Source organism: Scyliorhinus canicula, chromosome 3 (assembly GCF_902713615.1).
Source record: "Scyliorhinus canicula chromosome 3, sScyCan1.1, whole genome shotgun sequence".
NCBI lineage: Eukaryota > Metazoa > Chordata > Chondrichthyes > Carcharhiniformes > Scyliorhinidae > Scyliorhinus > Scyliorhinus canicula.
In genome coordinates, this window is record NC_052148.1 from 187,017,077 (window position 1) to 187,029,571 (window position 12,495).

The 12,495-nt window shown below is 43.4% G+C and overlaps 1 protein-coding gene across 1 annotated transcript in view; it reads right to left on the reverse strand.

The window, feature by feature from the left end:
* Nucleotides 1–12,495, reverse strand: part of LOC119963175 (follistatin-related protein 5-like) — an 877,034-nt gene that overhangs the window by 369,200 nt on the left and 495,339 nt on the right. Inside the window, 1 exon segment of the mRNA XM_038791890.1 lies at nt 7,620–7,740. Coding sequence (XP_038647818.1) covers nt 7,620–7,740 — 121 coding nt within the window.

Consider the following 12,495-nt stretch of genomic DNA (forward strand, 5'->3'; position numbering starts at 1 on the left):
CCAAATGGCCTCCTTATTTGAAGAGGGCGCAGAGGAGGTTTACTTGGATGTTGCCTGGTCTGGAGGGTGTCTAATTTGCGGATCAGCTGAATAGACTCAGACAGATGGGCACTCTTTCCCAGGGTGGAGGAGTCAGTCACCAGGAGGTATAGGTTTAAGGTCCATGGGGAAAGTTTAGAGGAGATGTGCAAGGCACGTTTTTTTACACAGGGGGTGATGAATCCAGGAATGCGCTGCCAGGGGAGAATGTGGAAGCAGATACATTATCGGCGTTCAAAAGGCATCTTCACAAATACGTGGATAGAATGGGTATGGAGGGATACGGCACTCAGGAGTGCTGAGTTTTTGGCCAAGGGGGTATCATGACCGGTACAGGCTTGGAGGGCCGAAGAGCCTGATCTTTCTTTGTAATTATTCATATGGCTCATGCTGTCAAGAAGAAGGTGCCCAAGTAAAAATGGGATATTGGTGGTACTGCAGTGGGAATGCTTCTGTATCACCAGAACAAAGGCCAAAGTGTCCTGAATATCAGAACGATCAATATGGGGGAATTCTGCAGGGGATGTCTGAAACATGAGTAGATAGTTACAAGGCCATCTCTCTCAACAAGGGAACCTCAAGGATATTACTGCTATTCCCTGGACCTATATCCACCTTCTCCAAGGTAGACTTGAAAATCAGTGGTAAGTGGAATGGAAGGGGCAGAAATCAGAAAGTCCCTACCACCACGGTAATGAAATACTCTCCACTTGACTGGATAACTGCAGCTCCAATTGCACTCTAGAAGCTTAATATCAGTCAGGATAAAGCAGCCCGTTTCATCAACACCCTATCTATCATCTGAAACATCCATTCCTTCCACCATTGGCACCCAGTGGCAGCAGTGTGTACTATCTACAAGATGCAATGCAATGCAGCAATTCACAAAGCTTCCGTCAACACTTCCTTCCAAACCTACCACCAAGAAGGACAAGGCAGCAGATGCAAGGGACCATCAACATCTGCATGTTCCCTTCTAAGTCACACAACAACCTGACTGGGAACAACATTACTGTACATTTACTGTCACTGGGTCAAAGGCATGAAACTCTCTTCAGAACAGCATTGTGGGTGTACCTAAACTTAGAGGGACTGCAGTGGTTTCCCATCCACCTTTTCAAGGACAATTAAGGGTGGCAAATCATGGATGAGCAATAAAACGTGTTTCCATCCCTTAAAAGAGTAAATGAAGAAGGCTGGCATTTTGTGCCTTTTCATCCATTTTCAGGCATGCAGGGACAGAGTGTGCATGCCCTGGATTGAAACCAGAGATGCATCTTAACTTGACTTTCAAGTGAAGAATGTCTGGATTACTCCTTGTGCTGTAGCAGTCCTCAGGTAAGTGAAGCAAAGGGTTGGGTCAGAGACTGGATGGAAAAGATTAGAGGTCTGGTTTCAGAGAATCAGGAAGGCTCTGGCAGGGTCTTGGACTGGGTCAGTGGACAAGGAAAGTGGGTAGAATTTAGAGCAATCAGGAGTGTCTGGTTGTAGAAGTGTTTCTGCCTCTCTGGATTCCACAGTCAAGTAAATACATGTGAAAGACGTGTTTTGTAGGCTGCAAGCAGTCCAGATACATTGATTTACTGAATGTAGCCAACTTTAGCTGATTCTCATAGAATTTACAGTGCAGAAGGTGGCCATTTGGCCCACCGAGTCTGCACCGGCCCTTGGAAAGAGCACCTGACATAAGCCCATACTTCCACCCTATCCCCTCAACTCCACCCTCTCCCCGTAACCCCACCTGACCTTTTATGGATACTAAGGGTAATTTACCATGGCCAATCCAGCTAACCTGCACATCTTTGGACTGTGGGAGGAAACCGGAGCACCCGGAGGAAACCCACGCTGATATGTGGAGAACGTGCAGACTCTGCACAGACAGTGACCCAAGCCGGGAATCAAACCTGGGACCCTGGAGCTGTGAAGCAACTGTGCTAACTGCTGTGCTACCAGGCTGCCCCGCTTCACAGCAAAACAATCTTGAAATTGAGGCCACAAAGAGACGTTGGACCCATAGTTGAACATCCTTGCCTTCCTGTTCTCAATCGTGCAATATGGTAGGTCATGAACTTCTGGTTGGAAATGTCCATGTATTTCTTGCCTGTTCGTCCAGTGGTTTATTCGGTCATATAGTCCACCATACAATGCCAGCATCGTGGGGATACATTTTTGTATAAGTCAAACAGTTGTAATACTTGTAATGGAATGAATTAGAATGGGAGGAAACATGACAACTCCTGACTTCAGCACAGCGTAATAGTAATGTAGCAATATCGTGAAGGATGGTATAATTGCAGCTTAGGAGAAACAAAGGGCAGTTCAGAAAGAAGAAAAAAGAAATATGGCCAAGATGATAATGCAAGCTTTCTATTTGATGCTATTTCCATATGTATTGAGCATAGATTGAAAATAGATGTATATGCTATTTGTTGTATTTTTAACAATGTTACTTTGTAAAGATTAGGAAAAATATCACATTTCCCAAAGCTATTCCACTGTTACAAACATCCTTCTAAAAATTCTACACAAGCCCTATCAGCCCTGATTGCTGAATTAGATAATAAAAGTTCAAAGAGATTTGGGGTAGCAGACTCAGGAGTTAACATGCCTCGGCACTGTGGAACAAGTCGCTAGAGGATAAGTTGAAGTACTATGTGTTAAAACCTTACAGCACCCTGGTCAGATCACAGCTTGAATATTGTTGTTCACTGAGACACAACAGAAATGTTCAACTGCTAGAAGCAATATAATGAAAAGCCAGACAGCTGACTAATGTCAGCTGAATTTGTTAGTGCTCTTTGGGGGGGTTTAAACTAATTCAGCAGGGGCATGGGAACCTGGATTATAGTTTTGGGGTACGGGAGATTGAGAGTATAGAGGTCAGGAGCACAGATTTGACTTCGCAGGAGGGTGCCAGTGTTCAGGTAGGTGGTTTGAAGTGTGTCTACTTCAATGCCAGGAGTATACGAAATAAGGTAGGGGAACTGGCAGCATGGGTTGGTACCTGGGACTTCGATGTTGTGGCCATTTCAGAGACATGGATAGAGCAGGGACAGGAATGGTTGTTGCAGGTTCCGGGGTTTAGGTGTTTTAGTAAGCTCAGAGAAGGGGGCAAAAGAGGGGGAGGTGTGGCGCTGCTAGTCAAGAACAGTATTACGGTGGCGGAAAGGATGCTAGATGGGGACTCTTCTTCCGAGGTAGTATGGGCTGAGGTTAAAACAGGAAAGGAGAGGTCACCCTGTTGGGAGTTTTCTATAGGCCACCTAATAGTTCTAGGGATGTAGAGGAAAGGATGGCGAAGATGATTCTGGAAAAGAGCGAAAGTAACAGGGTAGTTGTTATGGGAGACTTTAACTTTCCAAATATTGACTGGAAAAGATATAGTTCGAGTACATTAGATGGGTCGTTCTTTGTACAATGTGTGCAGGAGGGTTTCTTGACACAATATGTTGACAGGCCAACAAGAGGCGAGGCCACATTGGATTTGGTTTTGGGTAATGAACCAGGCCAGGTGTTAGATCTGGAGGTAGGTGAGCACTTTGGAAATGGTGACCACAATTCAGTGACCTTTACGTTAGTGATGGAAAGGGATAAGTATACCCCGCAGGGCAAGAGTTATAGCTGGGGGAAGGGCAATTATGATGCCATTAGACATGACTTAGGATGCATTGGCAACATGAGTGGTGTTCTCCTCTAACAGGATGCTGCCGTCAAGCCAAAAAGACGTTCTGCCTCTCACACAAATGAGTAATGTGGTGTGTGAATTTCAATGCCGATATGATCACAGATATGTCGTCCGTACATTCCAATGACTTGTGGATTGCATTAAACAGCATGTTCCTTTGGATGTTCGCAACAGGCAAAGTACTGACCATATTCAAACAGCCTGTGCTTCCAAAATTAAAAATATAGGGTGTAATTCAACGGAAAGAAAATCTATGTCCAGTTTTTGGGTGCGTTTAGTGGGGTGTTTCTCGGTGGCTGCAGCACCGAGAAACATAGAACATAGAACATTACAGCGCAGTACAAGCCCTTCAGCCCTCGATGTTGAGCCGACCTGTAAAACCACTCAAAAGCCCATCTACACTATTCCCTTATCGTCCATATGCCTATCGAATGACCATTTGAATGCGTTTAGTGTGGGCGAGTCCACTACTGTTGCAGGCAGGACATTCCACGCCCTTACTACTCTCTGAGTAAAGAATCTACCTCTGACATCTGTCCTATATCTATCTCCCCTCAATTTAAAGCTATGTCCCCTCGTGCTGGACATCACCATCCGAGGAAAAACATCCCACTATTCAACGGCACTTTAACCAGTTTCATTGGCTTTGGAGAATTTCTTTCCGCCGAGGCCGCACTTGAGCCATTGCCTGTTGGCGAGCCCAGTAGAAAAGGCTCCTCTCAGATCCGGGCACCAATTTCTCTGGCTGCCCTGATCTTCCCCCTCTGCTTTCTGCTCCCCCACCTCACCTCCCATTTCTTAACCACCTCTCTCCTCCAACCTTTGGGAGGCTCTCAGGCACAGCCCCGCATTCCCTCTCCACCTGGCAATGCCACTCCCAGGTCGGATCCCTGGCCATGCCAACATTGCACCCGGGTACCAGAGAGAGTGCCAGGATGCCACCCTATCCTGTCCTCACCCACCCAGGGGCCTCTAATGGCCTGGAAGACACCCTAGGTGCTATTACACTGGTCCACATTTGTGGAAACCAGTACTAAACGGTGCCCTGGCAAGGTCTCCCTAGGTGGCCTTAAGGCCTGAGCACTGGGAGAATCCTGTGAATGCATATTTAAGTAATTCATTAAATATGCAGATCTCGATCATGGCCAATGAGGTTGAGATCCAGATCTTAATTTCTCCCGAGACTCCATGAAATCTCATGAGGCATTTCAAGCATCGTAAATCTCGTGAAAGGCCTCCAGCAAGATTTAACGGCCTCATCCCAACATCACGTTTGGTGCGATAAGGCCGCTGAATCGCACCCATAATGTCCAACATTATGTTGGTATAATTCTGCAATTGGACAGCAATTGCTAAACAATTCTGATTATGCTGACAATTATACTAAGAACCAACGTATTATCAGTGAGCTCACAGTGTGGTTCATTACACTGGGGCTGGTTTAGCACAGGGCTAAAAAGCTGGCTTTTAAAGCAGACCAAGGCAGGCCAGCAGCACAGTTCAATTCCCATACCAGCCTCCCCGAACAGGCACCGGAATGTGGCGACTAGAGGCTTTTCACGGTAACTTCATTTGAAGCCTACTTGTGACAATAAATGATTTTCATTTAATTTCATTACATATATTCACATACAGGACCGTCTTTTGCAAACAAAAAGAGCATGTTCAGATAGTGCACTTTTTGGAACTAAACGAAATCTTGTAAGACAGCCATGCCTTTATGCATTCTCCATGCCAGCACCGCTACCAAATCAGAGTCCACTTGTCAACCAATGAGCACTCTCTTCTCATCCAGTATGGCATTGCCATGGTTCCAGGCTGGCACTGCCAGGGTACCCAGGTAGCACAAGCAGTGCCAGGGCACCACCCTGCCTAAAGGGCATGCAGCTGGGAGCCTCTGATCTCCTTGGAGACCCCCACGAGTGCCATTGCGCCTGGACCCCATTTGTGGGGACCAATGCTGAACGGTGCTCAACCAAGGTCTCTGAGGTGAAGGGATTGAATATCAAAGTCTCAGGCACCTCGGGAATCTGCATATTAGAGTAAGGCTTACTGACTCGCTTTAATATGCAGATTTGCCAAAACGTGACCCTGCCAATTGTAGACAGGATTCACACGCAACAACTTACGAGATTGCGTTGAATCTCGCGAGGCATTGCGAGCCAGGTAGATCCCGGGAACGGTGTCTCCCGGATTTCAACGACCATGTTGCGCCATGGTGAGCTGCTTTTCTGGCGCAGCGTGGCCGTACGATCGCGCCTATGTCTCTTTTTTCAGCAACATTTAGGTTAATCTGCAATCCAGAAATGGATCAAATAGATAAATGATACATGCATTCATTTCCTTTTCTCCTAAATAGCATGACATGGGTGTTTAATATTGCTGCACTGGCGCATATTCCAAAATACAATGCCAGCCTAAACTCCATCCGCAAGTGACCAGCTTTGTTGTTCAATGATTTGTTGAGTAAAATCCATGGAAGATATGAATTCATCAATACTTTCAGTTGTATATTATATTCATTGTTATATGGGCATGCAATGAGGAGCAATGGCAGGGCTATCAGGCTGGAGGAAACTTGCTGAGTAGTTTCAATACGGACATGGGGAACCCACACCGAATGAAATAAAGAACTTTGATTTATTTACAATTATGGTAAATACACTTCTCAGTAGGTCCCTCCCAGGTCTCTTTCTGGTTGGTGCCTTACTGGACGACCTTTTATACAATGCGTAATGGAGATCCCCCCGCCCCTCAGTGGGGGAGTTCGTAGTCCGCAAGAACCATGGAGAAGATAATCATACCACCCCATAGGTCTCGTGCGAGATATTACAGTCATAAACTGTAAAGGGCTGACGGGAAACATAATATGGAATTAAATCCAATGTAAACTATCTGGCACAAGGTACTATTGGGTACCTCACATTGGAATCTTCCATTCAGGTTCTTTATCTGCAGCTGTTGCCATATGCTGCAGGTGCTGCACACAGCTTTCAGTTTGGCTGCCATGTCCTGATTATCATGGTGTACTGATATCATCTAGGGAAAGTATTGACAAGTTCCAAATAGGGCCTACTCTCTTCATACTTCCATTTTGAATTTTCTGTGACTTCACTCTCATTCATCACTCATCGCATTTTTCTTTCAGAATGCTTTCAACATTCTTTTTATGCTTTAAAAAAGCATTCAACATTTTTCATCTCAATATGAGCCACTAACATTTAAGTGAGTGTGCCCCTTAATTTTGAACAAAAGCCCAACAAGGGCGCAAGGTTGTAATATTTTGTAACCCTCGTCATTTCACTCCTCATGTATGGTTCAAACTGCTTGAAAGCATTTTATATTTATAACAGGTCTCAAAGCTCTCGAAGGCCAGCTCGTCATTCTCTGCTAGTATGAAATATATCTGGGGTTGCAGAATTAGCCTTGCAATAGTATCCCAAAGCAACAAAATAAACTTTTATTGTCATTGCTCTCACTGCCTGAATGGTGATAATTGGCAAGTTGAATCCTCCTGATTATTCATAGAATTTACAGTGCAGAAGGAGACCATTTGGCCCATCGAGTCTGCACCGGCCCTTACAAAGATCACCCTACTCAAGCCCACGTACCACCCAAAGCTCATAACTCAGCAACCCCCACAATTATTGTTGAAAGCATGCTTACCCAGGGAATGTTTGTTGATTGGCATTACATTTAGTATTGCATACAAGTAAAGGCAGGAATGTTTATTTCAGATATTTTCCCTATGATGCAATGTGGAATGAAAATATTTCTGTGACAGTTATTTCTTATGACTCTTCCACTGGAAGATAAACAATGCATCCATGTTATGTTATTAGCATTGAGTCACTTATTCTGACTATCAAATGCAATCTAAAGATTTTAGACTTACGAAATGCTCTGTAGAACTCCTCCTGTATTAGATGCTTGTCACTATTATAGTCATCATATTTCAGTAGATCAAATAATGAGCACTGAGAGAGATCCTTTCCGAGCCTATCCTGTTTAATTACCTGATAAAAGAAAATTACAATGATATATTAAATCATCACATAAAAGGTACAGTCTGATCAATTTACATTGAAATGTAAAAATTACAACAGAAGAAAGTAACAGGTTTTTAAAGCAGCAGCAGAATTGAAAACCTCCTGCAATGTGCATTATAAAGCAGCTGATGTAATTTCTGGACGCAGAAAAGACATCAAGAACATTAGACAATATCATTTAAAGCAGCATCAACTTCAATTTGCTCTACAGCTGTGCAAGCTTTCTGTAATGCTGTCTGTATGATTTTCTTACAGACAAATATTTGCCCTTGGCTCTGTACATTACTTCCCAGGTTGTTAAATTACTTATTATGCATAAAGCCGAAGTACTTTTTACTGCAGCCCTTTCATTGAACACATACCTTTTCATCTATGCAGTCTCCTAGATGCATTTTTACGCTTCTGCTATTGCTATCAGATTTCATTACACAAATATTATTTTCCTTTTTTCTGAAATGTAATCTCGTAAACCCAAAATCCCATCACTAACAATTCTCTGCGAGACTTCAGTAGACAGTGTTAAAAACCAGGAAAGTTAAGATTAAAAAATAAAATTGAGATAAAAGAAAATAAAACAGGGAGATGTCTGAAGAGGTGTTGAGATTGTCATGTGAGAGTACCTTTAAGAAATAGATGTTTAAGCAATGTACCTTTAAGAAATGGAGCAGCTCATATTACTGAAGTGATGTCAGAGGGTGGGGGTAGCTGAGTTGAGCTTCTTCTGCTTTTAGTTTCAGTTTGCTAGCGAGCAGCTGAAAAGTGCCTGGCTGTTTTGCAGTGAGCTGTTTCAAAGGAGAAAGCCAGTTTTGAGATAAAGAGCTTGGGTGTGTCTGTGTTTGCAGTGAGCTGGATCTGTGGTGATCTATGCCAGAAAAGACTATCTGTGAATCATTTGGGTGATTCAAACTCATAATAGTAATGTCTTTAACCTGATGTGTTTCTGTTTAAAGGTGTTAAGTCTTTTGGAGGTTTGAAGGAACATTTTGAGGGATTATTTAGTGTTGTATTATTTTCGGGGTTATCTTTGAAGTAAGGGGTGTTAAGGGATCCAATGTTTATTTAAAAAGGTTAAGTTAAATTCATGGAATAAACATTGTTTTGTGTTTAAAAACCCACGTGTCCATAATTGTAATACCACACCTGGAGACCAAGCCGTGTGCTTCAAAAGCAACAATACATTAAAGGGAGAGGTAGGTTGAATTCCATGATACATTTTGGGGTTCTGAAAACGCCGCTCTCATAACAAGATGCAAATTAGCATATATCAGTGGGAAAAGCAAGTGTTTACCTTGATGATGTGAGGAAACAGTCGGGATAAAGAATATGTAACTTCAAACTGGAGCGATAAGGAAAATTACATGTTTATGTTAAAAGCTGGCTCCACTGGCTAGGTAACATCAAAGGCAAAGAATGGTATATCATTAGCAGGAAATGTCGGTAGCTGGCAACAAAGACATAATTTAATGTGATACCGTGTGCGTATAACCAGTGCACTTATGTGCTGTAGTGTATTATAGTCCTCCTTGTCATTTTTTTTTCTTTTAAGTTAATCATAGAATCATAAATTTACTGCGCAGAAGGAGGCCATTTGGCCCATCGAGTCTACAACCTAATCCCGTAATCCAGCAAGCCCACCCAACGTTTTGGACACTAAGGGCAATTTAGCATGGCCAATCCACCTAACCTGCACATCCTTTGACTGTGGGAGGAAACCGGAGCACCGAATGGAAACTCACGCAGACACAGGGAGAAAGGGCAAACATCTCACAGACGGGCACCCTAAGCTGGAATTGAACCGGGGCGCTGGAGCTGTGAGGCAGCAGTGTTAACCACTGGGTTAATAAATATTCTTTATTAATTATTCACACAATGACTGGACAACTTATTCCTGGTTCACACATTTTTATCACAGAATACCAAATTGAAAAAACACAAAGAAGTTACTCTTCTGGGTTTTGGATACTCTCACATTTAAAATCAGTAGATTTCTTAACAACAGTTATGCTCCACTACAAGCATCCTGGAACAGACAAATGTCCATTTATCAAATGCGTTGAGATTTCAATGTAAATATAGTAATGTGTTTGCACATTTTATTTAATATTTATGAAACAAACATTATTGGTTTAATATATAGCTTAACATGTTGTGTTTAAAACTTCATTTTACACTTGCACATCTTTATAAAATTACTTCTTCCAAAAGATGTGCAGGTTCGATGGATTAACCATGCTAAATTCTCCCTCGGGTGGAGTTTCAGGAATAGTGGGGTGGGGGATTAGGTAATTAATTATTTACAGATCCAGAGATAGGGGGATCAGATCTTTGGATCTGTAAAGACTTAATTACCTGCAAATGCTCGCATTCAAAGCATTGTCTTGCATCTTTGACTTTGTCTTTATATATGTGTCTGGAACATATCTCTTCATTCACCTGAGGAAGGAGCAGTGCTCCGAAAGCTAGTGATTTGAAACAAACCTGTTGGACTTTAACCTGGTGTTGTAAGACTTCTTACTGTGCTCACCCCAGCCAGCATCTCCACATCGTAAATTATATAATAACTGTTATAACCTGACTGCTTACCACTGGCTGGGGACTAATGACAATCCCACAATCCTTAGGGACTATGAGCTTCCCCAATGAGGGGGGGCGGAGAAATCATTAGCAGATTCCCTGCATAAATAAAGCTGGCCAGTATGGAACCAGCTTCAGAGGAGTGAGCAGCAAGGGAGTTACTGCTGCTTTTATAAATATATATGTTATTGTAAATAAATGTTATTTCTTTCTATTCTACAACTCGTGCTGGATTCTTTGTGACCCTCACAAAAATAACCCAAAGTGTCTGCATCAGAGGAAGGAACACTACACTGTACCCCAAGATCCTCGTGGTCAATAAACGATCAAATCTGATTTAATCCAAGGAATCCAGCAGATGGTGTTTTTTCCAACTCTCACTGGAAGAAAAGCATATTTCTGTTCCAAGTTTAAACAGCAGAGGATTTAAAATCTGCAGCTTATTACACTTAAACAGACCTCACCGACATTTCAGCAGCATTTATTTTGAATAAATTGATGAACCCCACACTGTGAATTGAGGTCCTTGAAACAACCAAAATGGGCTCTGTTTGAATCCAGCATCAAGGTCAAATGGCCATGCTGAGTTGGGTTTCCCGCCTGGGAGAATCATGCCTGCCCCCTTTCCCTGCCAGCAAAAATTGGATTTGTTAGAAATTGTGGTGGGATTTCCACACCTAGACCTGTGCACCATTTTTAAAGGGTCTGTGGCACCTTCCCAACTCTGCAAAAATCTGGTCCTATATTTCACGCACCATCTAACTTGGTAATGTGCAAAATCATGTGAGAAGACATTGGACATGCATCCCGACGTCATCGTGCAGTCGCGTCATATTTCAATCGGTGGACATGAACGGGAGTCAGCTGCGTGCCCGCCGCCAATTAAAACTCTAATGAAGCTCATTAAAGGGGCAATGGGGCAATTTTTAGGTCAGCACCCAGGCAACACAGCAGGGTCCCAATTTGTTTCTGTTGAATTATCACCCAAGGTTGGGATAAAAGGTGGCAGGAACACAGACTAGGTGAGTTGGTGGAGTTAGTGAGAGATTGGTGTAGAGTTAGAATACTGATCTCTAACAGTCTTCTGTGCTTAACTTGTTTGCAGGTCTCTTCAGTTTTGTAAGAAACTTCTGTGCATTTCAATCCATTAGCATCTCCAGTACATGGTTCAGCCCCATCTGCAGTTCAGCCCGCTCACCAGCGCAGCCACATCTGTCCACACCTGCTTGGTCTGGTGGGGTTCCCTCCCCCTTCCAGCACATAATATTAGGAAGTCTTGGCAGGCCCTCACTGCCTTTGATGCTGCAGGCTGTCATCTGTAAAGCATGGGTCTGAGTGCCCATCAACGTTGGCAACCAGTCTCCCATGCCTACCTGGTGCAGTAGTCATCAGAAGGTCCACTTTTCAATGGTGTCTTTACCAGCTCCATGGTCCTTCCACAAAATCTTTGGCATCCTTCTGACAGCTTACTGGCCTCATTTGTATTCACCCCAGGTCACCAGTTCATCCTGCACCCACCAATATCCTGCTCTCTGCCATCAGCACGGGACCTATGTCCAACCGCGATTCACTTGGCTGGTCCTCAAACCATTCAGCATGTAATCGCAATCTCCCAGTCCTCTAAGTGGACACTATGACCAATTCTGCATTCAATGGTGAGTTGTGCTTACCAACCAGAAAATTAAGATGGCTGGACAGTTGGATAAGGTGGTCAAATAGGCAAAGGGGATTTTCCTTTTTAGCTGAGGCATTGAATATCAGTGGGTTATGCTGCAGCTGTATAAAATATTAGCTGGGCAACAGCAGGACTACTATGTGTATTTCTGGTCACCCCGTAGTAGGAAAAATGTGAATCCAGATGTGAGAGGGTACAGAAAACATTTATGAAGTTGTTGCCTGGATTGAGGAATTTTCATTACTAGGAATGATTGGACAGGGTCAGGTTACTTTCTTTGGGACAGAGGTGGTCTTTGGGTGATTTAATTGAGGTGCATAAAATTATGATGGGCTCAGATAGTGGGTGCGATTTAACAGAAACATTTGTGTGTGAGATTTTGGGTGCTTTTGGTGTGCTGTTTCTCGACGGCCACATTGGCGAGATTGTGGCCCTTAGTGCCGGAAATCAGCCCTAATGAACTTTCCATCATT